Here is a 22,305-nt window from a genome sequence, read left to right on the forward strand (position 1 = left end):
ACTGAAGGAAACAGTGTCACTGCATCCTTTTATACAAGTAAGTACCTTTTACTGTACAAGTTAAGCAGAAGAAACGTTGATAATCGACACATCTAGCATCTGTACAAAAACAAGAGTTATGTTTGATCAATACTGTTAAGATACTTTCATCTGGCATGCATTTTATTGATTGATCATGACTTTGATGTCATACAAATACAAGTTGTTCAGATGCTGCACAGGATTTCACACTCACAGCATGTGAAATTCCCAAAACAATGGACAGAGTTGGACAGAGGACAGTGTTGGACAGAGGACAGAGTTGGACAGAGGACAGTGTTGGACAGAGGACAGAGTTGGACAGAGGACAGTGTTGGCTGCTATTGGATCACTCTCTTACTGCAGATATCACCATCTTGTGCTCATAGAACATGTTTTAGTCAGAAGAAACTGAAATCGACGCTGGGGGTATAGTGTGATCTCTATTGCTGCATTAGTGACTTCATGGGTTTGACTTCTACACCTTCCCACATGAGCAGCTGTGGGGGTTAAAAGTAAGAGGACCTACATGTGAGAAGAAACCTGGGAATTGGCATAACTAATTTGGGAGAACATTTGAAACATGTGCGGAAAAAGGAATTAAAATAGTTCCTTGTCAGAAGACGTCATAGATTGTATTTTGAGCACTTTCAGAAAGATGGCAATGCAGTCCTCTATAAAGTAAATGACAACCTGAAATACAGATCTCTCTCGTGCACTCTCTTTCTCCAACCCACTTGTGTTACACCCGTAGAACCTGAAGTCATCAGGAACCTAAGTGTCAGTGACATCTCAGTATCGTCTGTGTATATGAGTTGGAGTGAACCAGAAGGAAAGCATTCCTTCTTTACAATACAATACACAGATGGGAACGTCAGTGAGACACATACGGTGTCAGAAACATCATTTAATGTCACTGGATTGACTCCAGGAGAACGGTACACCTTCAGTGTGGTTGCAGTCGCTGGAGATAACGAAACATTTGGAAAGACGGTTGAAACGACACACTGCACACGTAAGATGAGGCTTATGGAACTGACTTGTAAAAGTTTAGAGACTTTTTAGTTGACTTAATTGTGCTTTAAAATAGTTCCTTGTCAGAGGATGTCTTAGATTTTAAGACTGGCATATCTTATAGAGGTGATGACAAAATATGAATGGATCTATCTCTCTCTCTCTCTCTCTCTCTCTCTCTCTCTCTCTCTCTCTCTCTCTCTCTCTCTCTCTCTCTCTCTCTCTCTCTCTCTCTCTCTCTCTCTCTCTCTCTCTCTTCTCTCTATCTCTCTCTCTCTCCCACTCATGTTGCACTAACAGAGCCTGAAGTCGTCAGGAACCTAAATGTCAGTGAAATCACAACTTCCAGTGTGTTTGTGAGCTGGACTGAGCCAGTTGGAATCAGTGTGTCCTATAGAGTAGAATGGACTAATGGAAGTGTCAGTGAGCGTACTGCTACTGATCAGACTCATGTTAACATTACTGATCTGACCCCTGGAGGTCAGTACACGTTCAGTGTTAAAACACTGACTTGTAACCAAACTGAAGGGAACAGTGTCACTGCATCCTTTTATACAAGTAAGTACCTTTTATCTTGACTGTTAAGCAGACAACGATGAGATAATAGGAACATATTTACCCCTCTGTACCAAAATAGGAATGTTAGACCAATGTTTCTGCTTCTTCGCCTCAACATTAGCGCATGTTATATTTAAGAAGAAGCTGAAACCTGCACAATGTTTGTGTCACCATTGAGCACATGGTCCCCAATGGAAATAATGTCCTGGACTTTATTGTTACATCCTTAATAGTTTTTAACCACGTGAACCCCATCATCCCCGTTCTGAGATAAACATTCAGTGGAAAATCATAGCTGATATAGCATTATAATTACATGCAATGCATTGTGATCCAGTATCGGCTTTTTTGGTGAAGAGATTTGTTGTAGAGGAAAATTTCAGCAGACCTGGTATCTCTCTCTCTCTCTCTCTCTCTCTCTCGCTCTCTCTCTCCCTCCCTCCCCAACACCCATAGAACCTGAAGTCATCAGGAACCTAAGTGTCAGTGACATCTCAGTATCGTCTGTGTATATGAGTTGGAGTGAACCAGAAGGAAAGCGTTCCTTCTTTACAATACAATACACCGATGGGAACGCCAGTGAGACACATACGGTGTCAGAAACATCATTTAATGTCACTGGATTGACACCAGGAGAACGGTACACCTTCAGTGTGTTTGCAGTCGCTGGAGATAACGAAACATTTGGAAAGATGGTTGAAACGACACACTGCACACGTAAGATGAGGCTTATGGAACTGACTTGTAAAAGTTTAGAGATGTTTTAGTTTACCTAATTGTACAGAGTGTTTTAAAATACTTCCTCGTCAGAGGAAATCATAGATTATAATTTGAGCACTTTCAGAAAGGTGGCAATATCTTATCTCTCTCTCTCTCTCTCTCTCTCTCTCTCTCTCTCTCCCCCACCCACTCATGTTGCACTGACAGAGCCTGAAGTCGTCAGGAACCTAAATGTCAGTGAAATCACAACTTCCAGTGTGTTTGTGAGCTGGACTGAGCCAGTTGGAATCAGTGTGTCCTATAGAGTAGAATGGACTAATGGAAGTGTCAGTGAGCGTACTGATACTGATCAGACTCATGTTAACATTACTGATCTGACCCCTGGAGGTCAGTACACGTTCAGTGTTAAAACACTGACTTGTAACCAAACTGAAGGGAACAGTGTCACTGCATCCTTTTATACAAGTAAGTACCTATAATATTAGTGGACCTGGTATAGAGCCCTGGAGGATGCTTGTCGACAACTAGTGTTCTGTATGTGAGGTTTTGAGTGGTTAACCAGTAACCGCTGAGTAACTAACACTCTCTCTTAGAACCTGAAGCCGTCAGGAACCTAAAGGCGGCTGCAATCACGACATCGTCCGTGTTCCTGAACTGGACCGAACCAGTGGGAGCGACCTCTTCCTACAGAGTAGAATGGACAGACGGGAGTGAAAATAGAAGTCAAACTGTAAATGAAACGTACATCAGTGTCATTGAGCTCATTCCTGGAGCACAGTACAAATTCACAGTCATCGCAGTCGCCTCTGATCAAAAAACAGAAAGCGAAAAGGACGAGGTTTTACTCTTCACATGTAAGATGTGTTTTTGACAAAAAGGTTCACTTGTGCATAAAATCCCACGCATTTGTCATCTTTTCCATTGAACTCTTAACGTCTCACTGAAAGGAGTGTTTATTTGATCATCTTGTTTTCTTGCGTCTCTTGTCATTGTCCCCGCTCCCTGCTTGCCTCGGCGCAGATCCTGAGATGATCAGGAACTTTACTTCGTGTAACATTACGACATCCTCCGTGTCCCTGAAATGGAGCGCACCAGATGGCGAAAGCTCCTCCTACTTTGTGGAATGGAGCGATGGGAACGAGTTGCATGAGAATGAGAGCACCAGCCAAACGGTGTTTCATGTAGACAGCCTCACCGCCGGAGAGCTGTATTACTTTGCAGTGGCTGCAGTGGCTGGAGATAACGTTTCTAAAGGGGTCGTGGTCAATAGCAGTCACGCCACCAGTAAGTGTTTGTATCCTTCACAGTTCTTTTTGTTAAAATGGTTACATTTTAAGTTAAAACTCTGTATCCTGACGGTAATCACTGCTGATAGTTCAGTGACATGGGGCTCTCCCTGTCTCTCCAGGACATTAGTAAACAGAAAATAGATTTTCAGGTGGGACACCAATTTAATCCAATCATGAGCTTCAATTTGTGTTCCAGTTCCTGGAACTGGTCAAGGACTGTCTAAAGAGGACGAGACGCGAAGACCGTACGGACGACGCCATGTTGCTCCATGAAGTTGTACATGCCCAAATTTGTGCATGTACAACTTCCTGGTCTCAACTGCGCATGTTTCTTTCCTTCCATGGATCACCATGGAGCAACATGGTGTCGCCTGTACGGTCTTCGCGTCTCGTCCTCTTTAGACAGTCCTTGGAACTGGTCTGCTCATTTCCAATTGCAGTCGCTTATCCTGTATAATGTAATTAGTTCTCCTCTCCTGATGGGATCAAATTGGTATCCAGACCTGAATGTGCTGGAGAGATTGCCAGAGGTATTCATCAGTTTGACCAAAAAACTAAACAAAAGTTGTACTCATTTCCGTCTCCTATCCTCTCCCCTCCCCTGCCCTCTCCTCTGCAGAACCAAATACGATAGCGCCACCTAGTGTGCGCACAACAAACTCCTCCATTTCTCTGACATGGACCAGCCCTGCAGGAGTGGTATCAATGTACAGGCTGGAGTGGGACGATGGCGGAACACAACTGAACATGACCACATATGGCCCTTCAGCTCTCCTAGCTGACCTGGAGGCTGGAACCAGTTACACTATCAAGGTCATTGCCATTGCCAAAGATAACCAAACAGAAGGAGAGCCGTTCGTCCTCAGTGCAGTTACAGGTAAGACGCAGTTTATACTGTATTTACTAGGGTTGTAATGATACATTTTAACAGCGATACGATAGTATCACGAATCATACATGGTTGACGATACGATACATGGATATTGGTTCATTATGGCGATCCGATACGATTCAATGATTTGAATCGATACAGTAACTATTTAAAATACATTGACATTATTTTAAACTAAGTAATTAAACCCCTCTTTTTCTTTTTTCTTCAAAAAATTGATACCACACACAAAAATGTAGTATTGATTGATACAATTCATTATTTGCATTGCTAAACGATACGATGCGATACATAGTCAATGTTGCTGTTTTCATTTCAATATACTTTGATTTTTGAAATTAAAATCGATTTTTCGATGCAGTTACTATACCGTTAAACCCCTAGTATAATTATACTGTATATGGTTGCCTTTTATCTCCATATTATGGGCGCTATGAGCTTGTAGATCTGCTATTTTAGAAAAATCGTGAAAATGTGGCACAAATCTTTGAATATATATTCTTTCATTTTTAACTCAAATCTTTGCTTCTGGGAGGTCCCTGGAACAACATATTTTCAGATGGGTGTCTGAAATACAGATAATTATGGGGGTCATTGACGTGAAAAAGTTGAGCACCTCTGACATAGAAACATAGTTTTTTCAGGAAACTGTTTTTTTTTTAGAATCGATCTCAGGTCTAAATGGGGTAAAACGCTTGTTTCCACCACTGCTGCTCTCAAAGTGTCTCACATGTCCGTGTCCCCACAGAGCCTGGCGAGGTCAGCGGTCTACACATCACGGCCGTCACCACGTCCTCTGTGTCTGTGAGCTGGATGGCGCCGCAGGGCAACGTGTCTTCCTACACGGTGACGTGGTGGAGCGCCGTGGGCGGCGGCACCACCAACAGCACCGGCGGAGGCGCCACAACGTCCCATACCGTCACGGGTCTGTCACCTGGAGTTCTGTATAACATCACGGTCGCCGCCGTGGCCGGAATTATCACCAACGAAGGCGCAAGGGCCTTCGTATCGACTTTCACAAGTAGGTCCATACTGTGTGAAATAAATTATAACCCCCCCCCCCCCCCCCCCCAGGAGCTTATTGTGAGTCTTTTCTGTTTATGTTTACCGATGTTTTAGTTTTTTTTCCAGTTTTTTTTGTTTTAGTGTTGTCAATTTATGGACAAAACACAAACGATGTGTGTGTGTGTGTGTGTGTGTGTGTGTGTGTGTGTGTGTGTGTGTGTGTGTGTGTGTGTGTGTGTGTGTGTGTGTGTGTGTGTGTGTGTGTGTGTGTGTGTGTGTGCGTGCGTGCATGCCTAAATCTAGAGCCAGAGAAACCCGGGAGCATCACCGTTGTGGCAAGAGCTACCGATTCTCTGAACCTCAGTTGGGTTCTGCCTAGTGGTTACGTCCAGTACTACAACCTGAGTGTTTGGAACGCGGACTTGAACTTCTGGGCCAACAGGACGTGGGAGGAGCGCACGGCCCACCTCAGTGGCTTAAAACCTGGCCGGGTTTATGAGGTCACCGTGACTGCTGTGGCCGGTCCTTTCACTAGCACTTCTGACCAGATCCCACTGGCTACTGGTGAGTTCAGCCCAGGCTGAGGCAAAGCTTTCGCTCTTGAAAATGAAGCCAATGCGGATCTCTGTAGTTAAGTGATCAAGACACTTTTTCTAGTTTTTGAGCTGAACGGTTTGGGGTCTTGCAACAAGATACATAAGTTCCACAGTGTGTCAGACCAAAATATGTTATAAACCACCCAGCCAAATGTGAATGATGAATTAAAAAAAAAAAAAAAAAAAGATCACATAGTGATTTTGTCAGATGAAAGAAGCACTGTCTCCGTTGTGTTCTCCTCCCCATAATAATATGATTATGTTTTTAGTAACGTGTATGTTTGTGTGTCACAACCTCGCGCCTTGCGGCCGTTGTTTGCGTGCATTGTCTCCGTTGTGTTCTCCGTTGTTTGCGTTAGTTTCCGACGTTCTGTGCGTGGTTCAATGACTGTGTTTTGTTGTGGCTTTGCATTGGCTTCAGCAGCGTTTGGTTTGAAGTTATATCGAGTGACGTGTGAACATTGCAAACGTGTCAAATAACTGTAGTATCTTCCTTCCCCGTCACCCCGTGAGTGTGAGCATGCTTCTCTGTCTGTCTGCAGCCTGCATGGCTGCCAGGGATATGTACCCCTCCCCTTCCCATTGGCTAGAGGCAGCTTTGCCCTTGCTTGTTGTCCCATTGGCTAGAAGCAGCCAATCACGTCACCACGTCAGTATGACTAGGGGGTCGATCTTGTCGTCTACATTTCAAGAAAAAAGGAAAAGAAAAATGGTTTCAAGGTTGTGAAGAAAAAAGCTGTAGTTTTGCCATGAGGACTGGGGGTGTCCACAGATAGCCTGGCTAATAAGCCAGACCAAATCATCCGTTGGCAAAAAACAAATTGCCTTGTGTGATATTAGTCTGGCTTATTAGCCAGGCTAGTCCACAGAAGGCAGTGAAATTTATTGTAGCCAAAATATAGCGATGCAAATAGAGCATTTCCTGCTTACGGGCTCTTCAATCAATGATGTGTCTCCATTCCAGTCCCCACCGCTCCTGGAGTGATGGTTGTGACTCAGAGGAACACCACAGCCCTCCATGTGGAGTGGTCCCCTCCTCACGCCATGGAGGGCGCTCCGCACACCAGCTACCACGTATCCTACCGGGCCGCCACAGGGGGCGCCGCCGCGCAAAACAAGACCTCCACGACCAACCACACCGTCCTGTCCTCGCTCTCCTCTGGGACTCTGTTCAACATCACGGTGCAAACAGTGGGACCCCAGGGTTTTAGGAGTGTTTGGACCCCCGCCACCTCGGCGTACACTTGTGAGTTGAACCCATTAAAGGAGGATTCCATTTTATTATTATTATTATTATTTTCATATTGGTCAGTGTTGTCCACTCTCCCGAGTCCTATCGCACCCTGATCTAGCGGAGAATCGCTAGATCACCTATTAATTACGCTAGTATGAAATATTCTATTTTTTGCAAGTCTTGTGTCGCGAGACTTGCCTCCCTCTGTTGTTATCGCGGGGAGTGCTATACTAGAAGTATCACAAGATGAGAGCATTTGACCACCAAAATTTGGTGGTCAAATGCGGAAGTAGACGTTCTGAGACGGTACTTCCGGCAGTCTTCCGGGTGCTTCAAAACGCCACTGAGCAACTTCCACTGACATGAATAGCTGGGGGGGGGCGGAGCTTCGCGCCAGTTCAGTCTCTATCCTTTTATATACTCTATGGTTCAGACCCTAAATGTTGGTTCGGAACTGGAACCAAAAAAATACTTACGGCAAAAGCAGGCAAAAAGCAAGCAAACAAAGAAAGAAAATCACCACTACAGTAGTATGATCAAGTAGGGCAGTAATTCACGAAAAAACAACAAAAAGTTAAAATATGGAGATAAAATATTTCTGCCCGACAACAACGATATATGTAATATACTGTAGTTAATGTCAACGTTCTCTTTTTGGGGGTAGGGGGTTGGGTGGGGTAGGGGGTTGGTGTAGGGGTAGGGGTAGGGGGTTGGGTGGGAGGGTTTGTGTTTGTCATGTTTGTTTTTCAGAAAACTTGAAGGGTTTCTATTTCTGACTGTATACCTTTCCTGTGAGATTCCTTCGATAAAAAATTACCGGTATGTTAAAACAAAGTAATGTGCTTTTGCTGTATTGCTTACAGTACCCAAACCGGTGCGGGACCTCATGGCCAGTCCTGAATCCACCACCTCTGTAAAAGTACAGTGGTCACACCCTGAAGGATACCAGCCGTACTTCACATACAGGATTCAAACCAGCAACCACACCAGCGCAGAGCTGGTCAACACCACCAGCGCAGAGCTGGTCAACACCAACAGCACCGTGGTCACTGGCCTGCGTCCAGGGACAAGATACACGCTTAACGTCACTGCCGTGGCGGCACCGGACAGCCACTCCACCACCGAGCAGACCTTCAGCTATACAAGTAAATATCTATGTTCAGTTGGTCTCAAACTTGTCATGTCAAGAACCCACATCTGAAAATGTTTTGTGCCCCCCATACGAGATTTGTCTTGTTAATTAAATACTAAAAAACGATATCCGTGAACATGGCGGTCGGGCAGTCTCTAAAAACTCTGCTTGTACTCACAGTGCCCAAAGCGGTGAGCGGCCTGTCAGCTGTGGACATGAACACCACTGCCATCCAGCTGACCTGGGACAGACAGGACGACTTCCTACTCGACACCTACTCCTACCTGGTGAGCGTGGAGGACACCGGGGTCAACGTGTCCGTCCACACAGAGACGTACACCTTCACCCACCTGACCCCCGGACAGCAGTACACCTTCATCGTGTTGACGCTCGTTGAAGGGGTCAAATCCCGCCCGGAGAGCATATCCACAAACACCCGTACGTCATTATAGTGGCTTTGTTTTTAATTTCTTAATTAAAATATGTTTTAGAGTCTACACAGTATTATCGTCTCTGTCGGGTGGAAACCTCACATGTCCAAAACTGTTACTTTTCAGGATTCAAATTCAAAAGTAGCAAAAGTAGCATATCGACAAGCTCAAGGTTGTGGATTTGCTACTTTTGATGATTTAGTGTGTGACGCTTTAGTATGAACAAGTAGGGCCTTAATTTTAACGGAGAAAAACAGGTTAAGAGGTTATTGCCCGACTGTGACTATGTACAGTAACTAGAAAGGTGCAATACTTGGAAATTGCAAGTGTGGTTGCAATGTCCGTCGAGCAGCTCACTAATTACAGCATGATGATGATGTATGATGATGATTGTCATGATCCACATGACATCACAGCGACCCTAAAAGGTTTATACAGGCCTGGGCTATGGCACAGCAGTCCAGGCACCTTGGCTGGTAATCCAGTCTGGCAGTGTGCCGCGGGTTCGACTCCTGATCCCGACGGCCTTTACTGCATGTCTTCCCCCCCATCTCTCTCCCCATTTCCTGTCAGCCTACTGTCTGTCCCTCCATAAAATATATAAAATAAAGGCGAAAGCCACAAAAAAAAAGGTTTATACAGAAAAAAGAAAGAAAGACTGTATTTTCTCTTCCCCCCCATGCAGAGCCTGCGGCGGTGCCTGACATACAGGCCATTGGAACCACAAACACCATGTTGGTGAGCTGGGGTGTTGCCGGCGGCCGCGTGGACTCCTACTCCGTCCTGCTGCACAGAGGAGGCCTGTTGGAAGGAAACCACTCAGGCCTGAGCAACCACACACTGCAGGTGCTGTTTGAAGGCCTGACGCCTGGAGCGCTGTACACCGCAACGGTGGTCTCCGCCAGCGGACCGCTCTCCCAGAACTCAACTGCTGTCAACGCCACCTGTGAGATACGTTGCTAATCATTAGGGGGGATGGGCCATGTAGAAAGTTTGGCTGACCTTTAAGCAAGCAGAAGAGAAAGAAACATCAATTCAAAAAATAACATAGTATCTACTATTACGCCTCGTGAGGTGAGGCGTGATGGACTGACGGCCATATATTTGGAGGCATGACTGAGGGATCGACAGGTTTTGAAGGTTTTCATAGTAATCTGCGACCTATGGTCACAATTACACCTGTTATACAGTATGTGTGATTCTGGGTTCATCATTCTAATAAATAGTGTATTGTTATAGAATGATTTATTAGGCCTACCTACTACTGATGCATCAGTGCAAGCCATAAACAAAAACAACAAAAATTGTTTGCCTCTCCAGAAAACAACGATTGAATTCAAACATAAATCTAATGAAATATAATATCGCTTGTAGCTTGTAGATCTGATTTTTGGCAAAGACATTTGCTGTAGACGGGGCTGAAATAGTGGTCAAAGTACAGTTGCTGGGTTGACGTTATTAATCGCACTTTGTTTTCTCCTGCCTCTCCCAGTTCCCAACCCTCCCGGTCCCATCGTGGTGGAGTCTCAGACCACGGCCTGCATCAACGTCAGCTGGGCCAGACCTGGTGGTATGGAGCCGGACCAGTACAACTTCATGGTGTTCCACGGGGACCGGTCCAACCAGACCAGTAACAACTGGATGCTGCTGGACCACCTCCAGTCTGGAACGGCCTACAACATCTCTGTTGTCACCGTGGGCGTATGTGACTACCTGAGCACAGTGGAAACCACACTCAACTATACCAGTGAGTTTAACATTCCATGATATGGTGGTTCACTCCTCAAAGACTCAAACGTGTTCATGGCAAGGACCCCCACATTCATATTGCGTTAATATATTTGTATTTGGCCACAGACCCCATCTGAAAACAGGGGCATCATTTGTTGTCTCAGGAGATGACCCTCTACAGATTCAAGTACGGTTTTGTATGGTCCCGTTAATATTAACCTTGCAGCAATATTTAAAAAAAATGCATCATTAGTCTTCATGACACCAAATGACTACCAAAGTCCTGACGTCACTCCCACTGCCCCTGGGTCACAGAGTATAAGTACTGTGTTCCAAAAATAAACAAATCATCCTGGAGATTTTGTCAGGTGTGTGATATTGATTATGATATTGAGTTACATTTGATACAGTCTGTTTTGTTGGATAAAATAATACTTTTTCACTGTCAGTTGATGCTTAATATCCATATGAGTAAAATCACAGGGGTGATTTGTTTATTTTTTGGAACACAGTTCTTATATGATGCAATCTTAGATTAGCCTATGGGATTTACAATACAAAATATTACCCAGGGGGATAGCGGCCTCTAAATGGTGAATGAAAAATGGTGCATTTATATAGCGCCTTTATCCAAGGCGCTTTACAGAGATTGTGCATTACATTCACCTATTCACACACACACACACACACACCGATGCCGGTGGAAACCATGCAAGCCACCAACCTGCACATCAGGAACAAGAGTCTTGCTCAAGGACACTTTGACAGCAAGTTTGGGGGAGCCTGGGTTTGAACTGGGAACCTTGTGCTTCCCATCCAGTCACTCTACCCCTGAGCCACTGCCAGCCCATGCTGGACTCTAGAGTGGCATTCATGTCAGACTTTGGTGCTCTATTTCCACTCCCTAGTTTTAATTATCCTCAAATTCAGTTAATATCTTCCCCAAATCTTTTTTTTTTTTTTTGCAGATCAACACTGGGTGCATCTTAATCCATCTTCATCATGTGACACATGTTATAGATAATCATCATATCCCTTTCCCCCTCCAGAACCACACTCAGTAAGCATGCTGAAGGAAGCAGGGATCTCCCCCACGGAGGTGATGTTAGTCTGGGATCAGCTGGAGAGCAGACCTGGCTATTCGTACATGGTGCTGGTTACCAGCTCAGAGAGCAGCTTCCCATCTGACATAGTCTCCACCACTAGATACAATGCCAGCGGCCTGCAGTCTGGCACCAACTACACCTTCACTGTCACCACACAGACAGAAGATGGCACCCAGGCCAGCCCCGCGGCTGTGTCCTATTTCACACGTAGGTGTTTTATTCTTTGTTTCTCAAACTTTTCGCTGGTGAAGGACCCGACATATGAGGCTTTTTGTAACTATTTTAAATAATTTAAAATAGTTACAAAAAGCCTCAAATTATTGCTTTTGGGGGAAATGCTGCTAATTGTCCCAAAATTCTTGAAAGTTTGCTGCTATGCCATGCAAAATTTGTGTTGATAAAATGTATTGAATCTTTTCAAGATTTCTTTCAAATAGCCTACTGTAAATACATTGTTTTGTGCTTCTGGATCTCATCCGTTTCCACCTGTTTTTCTAAAGTTAACAACAGTAAATGTCTTCTTGTTTCCATGCAGGGCCATACGGTGTGAGTAGCCTGGAGGCCAGCACATGGAACAGCACCACCATCCTGCTGACGTGGAATAGGCCACCGCAGAACCGGAGCACGTACACATACCGGGTGGAGACCGCCCGCTCCGGGGACGTGTCCACCAACAGCACCGTGGTGCCGGGGGAACGGGCCCAGGTGTCAGGGCTCACACCAGGAACCAACTACTCCTTCTGCGTGTTTGTCAGAGCACAGGACGACACCGAGGGGACACCGTCCTGCATGTCTCAGTACACCAGTACGAACCTGTTTATCACGCTTTGGTTACTGCATGGATTAACCACTTAAACCCTATATGGTTGACCGGAGTCCCTCGGGGCTCTGTACTAGTTTTCTGTTGTTGGGGGGGAAAGCTTTAGCTGAAAATAGCCGATCGACAAGCTCACAAAGCACCTCAACGAGACGCGTTGTGAGCTTGTCGATTTGCTATTTTTGGTGAAAGCTTTCCCCAGAATACAGAGGCTGAGGTTTAAGTGTTTTAAAGTTCTAGAAAGCTTGTAGATAAAAGAAAAAACACATTTAGCACAGTTTTGAGTGTGCAGAGGGAGAGGCTGCCTTCTATTGTTCATGTGATGGTAAAATAAATTCCTGTATTGTTCCTTTCCCTGTTAGATTCTTTGATTCTGTTGGATTGTTGATTATCTTTGTATAGATTCGTTTTTTCTTTTTCTTCTGGAAAACAACATTATGATGCAAAAAAGAATTTCACCCACTAATCTGTCAAACAGTGAATTGACAACAAAGTTGTTCTGATTCTTGACTCTGAACTCAAAAGCTGCGTTCAGACTTGGATGGTTAGAGTGGCGCGATTACATACAAAGTCAATGCAAAGACGATAGTTGCACGAACGGGAGCAGCGCGACCTGGCACACCACAAACGGGATATATATATATATATATATATATATATCCCGTATGTGTATATATATATATATATATATATATATATATATATTCAGGTCTGAACGCAGCTTAACACATTTCTCTTTCTTTGCTCTTCTCTCCCGCTAACAGAACCTGAAGCGGTCCAGCCTGCCGTCTCCAACGATGGCTCCAACAGCAGCATGCTGGTGTGGTGGACGGCTCCGGCCGGGGCCGTGGAGCGCTACGTGGTCCATCTAAACGACAGTTCAGTGGAGTTAGACGCCAGCCAGAGATCCTGCCTGTTCTCCAGCCTGTCAGCGGGACAGCTGTACACAGCCAGGGTCACCGCGGCGAGCGGGCCCTTCAACGCTACGTCTGGGTTCATTACCAGTGCCACCTGTAAGTGTGACTGACGTGGTTATTGTTTGATGTATGGGCTTCTCAAACTTTTCAATCTCGAGGACCTCCATAACTCAGAGTTACAGACCTGTAAGGTTCCATTTGGAACCCCCTCTGGGAATCCCGAGGGTCCCTGGACCCCACTTTTCGATCCACTGTGATAGGGGAACTAAACCCATGACACATTGTCTGACTTGCTGCCATCTAATGGTTAGAAGCTGGAGAGATTGTTGTTTTTTTTGTTTACTTTTCACCTAGAATGACATTCCCAAAATAGGGATTGATTATTGATTGATTATTGTCTCCACCAGGCCGAAGGTATGGGGAGAGAGTATGTTTTGCACTCCGTGTGAGTCTGTGTGTGAGTGTGTGCGTCCGTCTGTCTATTAACCCGGTGCAAATTTTGCACACACACTCCCTGGATGCCAACGATGAACCTCTGCCCCAAATTTTCCAGAACGGCCTGTTATAGCGCCACCAGGAGGCCGACTTTTCATATTACTCCTCCAGATTCTGTCCAAAAATCCCGCAAATCGTTACACACCATCTCTATAGTCATGTGTTCAAGACGGATCTGTCCGATATTTCATATTCCAATTGGCTAACATTGGCTTTCAAAGTTTGCAGGATTGGCCCGTTTTGAACAAAATGCCTCAAATCATGAACACAGCATGCAATTTACGTGAAATCTTTCACAGACTTTCCTACTAGGCTGAGGAATATATCCCACCCTTTTCACATTGGCCTGTTATAGTGCCACCAACAGGTGGATTTTTGCAAAACACATTTTTGGAACAAAATGCCTCAAATCATCCAATTGTCATCCAAGGCGTTAGAAGAAATGCCACAACCTGACCTGCCCTGGTGGAGACCTGTGCCCCGAGGGGCACTTTATCTAGGTTTATTATCCTATTGAATATGAATTATTTAGTTTGATTAACTGCACCTACGCTGAGTTCACCACTTTTCAACCTATCTTCATATAATAGGTCCTCACTAATAATCATGATAAAATGGCACGATTCTTTTCTACTCAGTCTGTGTCTCATAGGAGGGCTATGGGCAGTTTAGAAACCGTCTTCCAGTGACATCATCATTAGGCAGATTTCTTTTTAAACAAGATTTTTTTACAAAAATGTTTAGATTTTCATTATCGTGAGAACGATGGCTTCCATTTTCGCATTGCAACTTTTCAGGACTAGAAAGCCTGCAGTTTCTATTAGCTTGGATTCCCCATCGATGATGTCACTGGAAGACAGTTTCTGAACTGCCCACAGCCGTCCTATGAGACACAGACCGAGTAGAAAAAAATTGCGCCATTTTTTCATGATTATTAGTGAGGACCTATTATATGAAGATAGGTGGAAAAGTGGTGAAGTGGTCCATTAACCCCTACTTGCTCCCCGAGCACCGTAGATAATTACCTAGTGATTATAAGATGGGTAAATGCAGAGGACAGATTTGACAAATATACAGTGACAAAAAAGCACCCCAATGAGTGGGGAGTCTGGGGACTATTCTATTCTATCTCTTAACTTTAGGTGGCAGCAAAGAGCAAACAGAGCTTTACATTAAACATATACTGCATTCATGCATTCATTAATGTATACTCAGGGGGCTCTATTTTCGGCCATGCTAAACCCCTTATCCCTAAACTTCTTTGCCTTTATTTACTATTTTGAAAAACATTTTTGAATAGTTAAAATAGCCAATCTACAAGCTCACAACGTGTTGATGTAGATCGGCTAGTTCAACTATTCAAAACTTATTTTCAAAATAGTCAAAAAAGGCAAAGTAGTTTAGGGATAAGGGGTTTAGCATGGACGAGAATAGAGAGCATAGTGTATACTCAGGTTCATTGTACAAGATGAGGATGCTTTTGTTTTCGTCAATGTTTTTTCACTGACGAAAACAAAAGCATATAGTATATAGATAGTCGACGAACATTTTTTGTCATAGTTTTAGTCGACGAAAACAACACTGCTGTAAATCACTCTGGATTAAGAGTGTCTGCTAAATGCCTAAATTGTAATTCAACTTTATTGAAATCTCACCCAGTTCCCAACCCACCCGGGTCCATGACCACCTGGACGACCACCAGCAGCATTCAGACGCGGTGGGGAGAAGCCCCCCTGATGACCACCGCCTCCTTCCACTACGCGCTGTCGTCCCGCTGCACATCCCACCAGGTCAACGTCTCAACCAACAACACCACGCACACCTTTCACAGCCTGGTCTCCGGAACTCCCTACGATATCTGCGTGGCCTCAGTGGGACCCATGGGCTTCACAAGCCAAGAGGTCTGCAGCCGCGGCGTCACTACAAGTAAGACTCATACAAATGTATGAATACGCAAGAAGGGCTGCAGTGGGATGTTGAGTTGGGGTGCGCAGTTGCGCACGCTTATCCGACATACCATAGGGCCGACATACCATAGGGCCGACATGCGGAAAGCGGACGGATTAAGGTTGGCGGACATGCGTCAAGGTTGGCGACCATATTAAGGTTGGCGAACATGCGTTAAGGTTGGCGACCGGATTAAGGTTGGCGAACATGCGTTAAGGTTGGCGAACATGCGTTAAGGTTGGCGACCGGATTAAGGCAAACATGCGTTATGGTTGGTGAACATGCGCTGCTCCGTGGTCGCGGTTATGGTTAGGTTAGGGTTTAAGGTAGGTTGTCGTTGTCAGACCAATGGTATGTCGAAACTAAAGCATGTACCCGTTGAGTTTTGATATTTTTTTTAATTCATCAACAAATCAACCCCCCCCCCCCCCCCCACCATACAAAAATAGCTAAAATAATTACATTAGGTCTATTATATTAGGTCACGGGCCCCCATCTGAAAACAGGGGCCTCATTTTCCGTCTCAGGTGCAATGCTGCGTTAAAAGTGTTCACTTTTAACCTCAAATTAATATTGCTAATATATGCGACCCAGAAGCTTCCAACACCTCGCATCACAACACATTGTGAGGTTGTAGGTCGTAATTTTTTTAAATCTATAATTTTACTCGAATCAATAGGTTTTTTTTATAACCGATTAAAACTATTAGATTGATTAACACAGGCGTATGCATACACAGTCGCACACACGCCTTCATGGTTTGCGGGAAAGAAAAAAATTGCTTATGCTGTTCTTGCTCTATTTTATGACCTTAATGTCCTTGTTTCTTCTAAATACGCATCTGTATTTGAATGTCACAACTAAGCACAGAGAACCGTGTCTTACTCCCAGTGTGCATTTTGAAAGTGTCCATCCATACCTCTATTTCCTCTACCAGATCCAGAGGATGTCACCTCCCTTGCAGCGTCTCCTGCAGACGAGAGCATCTCACTGAGTTGGGAGAAGCCTGCTGGCTACCAGCAGAGCTACCGTTACTATGTGAGCTGGGCTGACTCCTCTGGCCTGCACGCCGACAACATCACAACCACACATGAGGAGCGTACGGTCCAACAGCTCATTCCTGGAAGCTCCTATCACTTCAACGTGACCACAGAGACTGTCAATGGAATACAGGCTGCCACAGTGTCCGTTTCCACTTGCACAGGTACGTCGTGTTGAGAGCAGCATACTCTCTGAGTGTAACAAATATTTATATATGTGTGTGTGTGTGTGTGTGTGTGTGTGTGTGTGTGTGTGTGTGTGTGTGTGTGTGTGTGTGCGCGTGTGCGTGTGCGTGCGTGTGCTTCGTGGTCCTCCTGTTCTGCTAATTCCTGTCCTCCTCAATGAATCCGTGCAGATTCCAGTCCGGTGTCCGGCCTGCAGTGTCAGAACCCCAACAACGGCACAGAGGCCCGGCTCATCCTGGAATGGGACCAACCCAAAGGCCTGAACTCTGGCTTCAACGTGAGCGCCGTGGAACGCGCCGACGGCAACGCCAAGACCACAAAGACCACATGCGACGAGTGTGGTCACGTCACGGTGTTCGGACTGAAGTACCACACCCTGTACGACCTGACGGTGGTGACGCTGAGCTGTGGACGAGCCAGCACTCCTGTGCCCCGCACCTGCACCACGGGCATCACAGGTACACTCAACGCCTCCGTCCAGTAGACCACATCAAAACAAACGCGTGTAGAGCAGGTATTTCCGGGCAGAATGTCTTATGGACATTTAACCACAATAGAAAAAAAGTGTCCAGAACATTAGCTATGTGTAGTTTGTCAACAACAACCTACTTTGTCAGCAATTTTTTTTTTCCAAGATATTTTTTGGGGTCTCATCTCATTGCCTTTATTGATAGACGTACAGTAGGTTGACGGGAAACGGGGAGAGAGATGGGGGAAGACATGCTGTCACACACTTCTTCTTCTATAAAATAAATAAAGGTTAATGAGTAATACTGCCTCATTGCGTTGCTGCCGGTGTTACCCACCCGGAAATACATTTTTAGTTGTGGTGATGTCATGATGATGTGATCTATACTGTCATTTGTGTCACATAACAATAGCATAGGTTGTAAATAGTATTGAATGAATGTGTTGCATGCACAGTCCTTGCGCAGTCTTTAATTATAAGTCTACATTTATTTTGCAGTAATACACAACGTAAAATCCTCAGCGTGTATTTGTAACTCTCAGAGTTAAATGAATAATTCTTAATTAACTTTTCTTCCTCGTTGTGTTTTGGGAAGCCCCCCCTGTGCCGTCTAAGTGGATGCTGGAGTCACTGGTGACGGAGAGCAGCAAGGAGCACAACAGCTTCTCCCTCCGCATTGACTCGGGTCTGTTCAACAGCTCTGGCGGGCCCATCACACACTATGGCGTGATGGTCACTAACCAGCTGGAAGGTTTGTTCTGTTCTCTCATTCACAGCAGTGCTTCTCAAACCTTTTCATGTCAAGGGCCCCAAAATTAATGTGAATTTGGCCGCGGACCTCCATCAGAAATTGTCTTGTGCCAGTGACCCTGTGGACCATTAGAGCCAGCGTTCCATTTCCCAGCTATTTAGCCGTTCAGAGCCTGGGAATGAGAAATATACAATTACTAACATGTCGGAATAACGGGGAATTTGAGGAGGTGTATGTTAATCTTTCTCTTACCCGGAGCCGCACGCCGAACCTGCCTTGGGGAGAGCCACAGAGAGAGTGAGAGGACAGAGTGTAGCTTTTATAGGTCGGGCGCGGTTGCGCAGCGGTTGTCCATCGGCACTGATACAGCAGCCGATTAAGTAGGTAGCACCCTTCCCAGATGACGTGGTGGGATTTCCTCTTTGCTCCGCCCGTCTGGCTCTCTCTCTCCCCAAGAGGGTTTCCCCATGGCGTGCGGTCCAGGACCGAGATGCCACAACCCCCATAAAGTTTTTGTGTTGTTATTATGTTTCAGATAGTCAAAACGTTCCACATTTTTTCACATTAAAAAAAAAAATAGCACACGTTGTGACCTTGTGAGCTTATCTATTCTATTTGTCTATTTTAATTATGTTCAAGTGGTTCAAATTTAGATTTTGATGCAAATTGCAAAATCAACAATTATTTCTGGGGATCCCCCTGGAACCCACTAAAGGACCCCACTTTGAGAGACCTTGGATTCACAGAATGAAGCAAATATTAGAGATGTAACTATCCATTATTTTATTAGTCATTATTATTATCGCTGATCTACAGTCAAGATGCAGAGCGATTATAATGAGCTCTGAGAGAACGAGGAAGGTTGTTCCAGTCAAATGGAGCTGTGTAGTGGAAAGGAAGGGAAGGGAGGCGTAGGGGCGGGGGCAGAGGATGCTACTACCAAGTTGTACAAGGAGTTAAAATACCCAGCAAGCCAAATGACGTCTCCGGTGACTCCGGTGATGTTCAGGACTATAGGCCAGATCCCAGCCCACATGGGGATGATCTTTACGTCATTTCCAGGACGTTTTCACCAGTACAAATAATATTATTCTGGGCCAGATCTTTTTTAACATACGTATTTGGCCAGGGTCCCTGGCCAAATACATATCATTTTGGGGGTCCTTGGAACAAAAACAACTACTGATTTAGAAAACATTTTATAGAATCATCCTGCAGTTTTAAATAGGATAGGTTTTTAAATTATTATTTTCTCCACCCAGGTGTAGATACTAATCTCCAGCAGTACTTGGTAAACACCTATGAAGACTGGAGCAAAGACAGTGAGACCAGTCCCATGTACCTGGCCACAGTGGGAAAGCTGTCCGGCCTGGGCCGCAGTGGGGACAGTCCTTCTGTGAGCGTTCAGATAGGAGACACAAGCATCTGGGACAGCTACAGCAATGGCGTCCTGACGTCAGGAGACCAGTACCGGTACGAACTAGGGCTTTAAGCAACTAGTCGACTATTCAACTAGTCGACTAGTAAATCCGCTAGTCGATCTTGTTTGTACTAGTTGACTAGTTTATAAGAAACAAAGGGTTGTTGGTTTTTTCCCCGTTTTTGTAGGCCTCAAGATCAGCTAGAATGCTATATTATAGTCACCAATGTACACAGTTTTTAAATGTACAAATATTATTTAATTTATTTTTTTATTTTTTTACATAATAGGTAGTTAAACAACTAGTCCACTAGTAAACTAGGCAACTAGTCAACTAGTACAAATCATTAGAAGTGAAATCCCTAGTACGAACCAACACAAAACATATTACATAATAATGGTGATTTGCTGAAAAGTACGGTTGTCTTACGATCGTGACATTTTACTGGATGATTAATTGTCACACAAATGATTACAATTAACGATTTAATTGTGTTTTTAATGGCATTGAAACATTGGAACATATAAATGAAAATATATCTTTTAGGCTTCATAAACTAGAAATGACACAGAGCAGATATGACAAATAATTTAAATATAAGTTATATAGTCCCGGGACTGATTTTAGTTTTTATTTGTGTTGCAGATATGCAATAGTGCTGTTCACCCAACTGAAGATGAGCTCAGCTGGTCTTGTGGATGTTGAAAGATCCTACGTCTCCATAACCGACATCCATCCGGGTTCAGTAGTTCTCCCATCGAACATGAGTATACTTCACTTCACTAATTTAGTCGTTAGGCCTATGTCAATTTATTCCCCCCCACACACATTTGTGTCTTGTCAACTTGTCACTGCTATCCTACTGACTCACCTGCCATTGAGGAGGCCCAAGTGATCATTGGTATCATCTTTAATTTTGTCTCTTTTAATAGTGCCCATATTTATTGGTGTGGGAGCGTCACTGGGGATATTTGTGGTTCTCTTCATCGTCACCATTGGCGCTGTCCTGTACTGGAGGAGGTATGTACTGTACTATATGGCTGTCATCTTCATAAACATCACATGGATTTTTGTCAAAAAAAGAAAAAAGTCCCCCCACAATCGTCTATTTTATTAAAAGCAGTTACCTTTTATAATGGATTCAATTGATTAGTTTGATTGACTGTTGTAGCCCTGTAATATTATTTACTGAAAAGCCTCCTTGTTGCTCTGTTGTACAATGATGCAGCATGTTGCTTGACCCATTAAGCTTATACTGTATAGCAAAATCCTGAAAGCCCTGACAGTCACTCTGAAAGTGACTTTCAGAGTTAAATTCACTCTTCTTTTTTTTCCTTCTTTTTTTTTTAAAACTTTGAATAGGACTTTATTCCTGTATAATCAATTATACTGATGTTTGTGTTTCATAGGTTGTCTCGGAAAGGCTCTCCAACCGACATCCAGATTCATTCATTGAGGTGAGCTTTCCATCGATCTCTGCTAATCTAAGTTTAAACAAATCATTGACTCAAACTATTCCCATAAATGTACAAATTGCTGTTTTTTTTATCTCTATTTTTCAGGAACAAAGTGTGAGTACAAATCCATTACAATACAATGAGTCGTTTCTTTTGTGTTGGGAAACATCCTAATCTGTCTGGCATGTTGTCTTGGGACATTGGGAACTTGACTTTGGGTTCACAGAGGCCCCTTTTCCACCCAGGGTTGAACCGGTTCAGTTCTATTTAACACTCTGAACCAGTTCAGAGTGTTTCCGCTGAAAATGAATTGGTTCTGAACCCTATAAAAGTTGGTTCGGACGTTGAACCAAAAAATGGCTACTGGTTCCGTGAAAAGGACCAAGGTTCCAAGAATCTAGAACGGAGGTGGAAAAGGGCTTGTGGTATCTCTTTGTAATTAATGTTTCATTTTTGAATATTGTAGTATTTAGCTGTGCTGTTTTATATGTCTTCCTGTCTGTTTGTCTTATTGATGTTTGTTGTTTTTATATTGTTAACTTAACTTGACAACATCACTGTAAATGATGGTAGGCCTACTCAGTGCCTCTCGAGCATAAATAGTGATTTGAAATTAAATGAAATGTAAAAGTACGATCCAAATTCAACCACAGCAATGCCAGAGACAAAAGAGAGGAAACAAAGAAAACATGTCGTTTTTCGACCCCCTGTTTTCTGTTTAAACCCTTTGTTACCCCTGGTTTCTATTTAACTATACTTGAACCCTGGGATGCCTATTCTGGGGGGAACATTCGGTGAACATTCGTTAGCAAAGACATTCAGTGTGTATACTGTAGACGGGAAAAAGCTGTTTGAGAACTGTTTTAACTCAAGTCTGTTTCACTAAGACTAGAGGTTTTAAGTGATTAAACTTGGTTTTCTGACCCCCTAGTATCTATTTAAACCAATTGTTTTGTTTTCTGACCCCTGGTATCTATTTAAAGCTATTTCTGAACCCTGGTATGTTTTGTGAGCCCTGGTTTCTATTTAAACGTGTTGTGTTGTGAGCCCTGGTTTCTATTTAAACGTGTTGTGTTGTG

The 22,305-nt window shown here is 44.1% G+C and overlaps 1 protein-coding gene across 1 annotated transcript in view; it reads left to right on the forward strand.

Annotated features, from left to right (window-relative positions):
- The window catches only part of LOC306922679 (receptor-type tyrosine-protein phosphatase eta-like), a 57,653-nt gene that overhangs the window by 25,892 nt on the left and 9,456 nt on the right, over positions 1-22,305 (forward strand). Inside the window, exons 5-24 of the mRNA XM_079500440.1 lie at positions 3,331-3,594; positions 4,219-4,476; positions 5,240-5,512; positions 5,800-6,060; positions 7,057-7,338; positions 8,190-8,471; positions 8,639-8,896; positions 9,575-9,835; positions 10,382-10,636; positions 11,670-11,933; positions 12,262-12,531; positions 13,308-13,556; positions 15,615-15,881; positions 16,840-17,106; positions 17,299-17,586; positions 18,193-18,348; positions 19,611-19,821; positions 20,415-20,536; positions 20,702-20,789; positions 21,179-21,226. Coding sequence (XP_079356566.1) covers positions 3,331-3,594; positions 4,219-4,476; positions 5,240-5,512; positions 5,800-6,060; positions 7,057-7,338; positions 8,190-8,471; positions 8,639-8,896; positions 9,575-9,835; positions 10,382-10,636; positions 11,670-11,933; positions 12,262-12,531; positions 13,308-13,556; positions 15,615-15,881; positions 16,840-17,106; positions 17,299-17,586; positions 18,193-18,348; positions 19,611-19,821; positions 20,415-20,536; positions 20,702-20,789; positions 21,179-21,226 — 4,624 coding nt within the window. The remainder of the gene's footprint in view (positions 1-3,330; positions 3,595-4,218; positions 4,477-5,239; positions 5,513-5,799; positions 6,061-7,056; positions 7,339-8,189; positions 8,472-8,638; positions 8,897-9,574; positions 9,836-10,381; positions 10,637-11,669; positions 11,934-12,261; positions 12,532-13,307; positions 13,557-15,614; positions 15,882-16,839; positions 17,107-17,298; positions 17,587-18,192; positions 18,349-19,610; positions 19,822-20,414; positions 20,537-20,701; positions 20,790-21,178; positions 21,227-22,305) is intronic.

The sequence above is a fragment of the Electrona antarctica genome (genome assembly GCF_951216825.1).
Source record: "Electrona antarctica genome assembly, chromosome: 5".
NCBI classification, from domain to species: domain Eukaryota; kingdom Metazoa; phylum Chordata; class Actinopteri; order Myctophiformes; family Myctophidae; genus Electrona; species Electrona antarctica.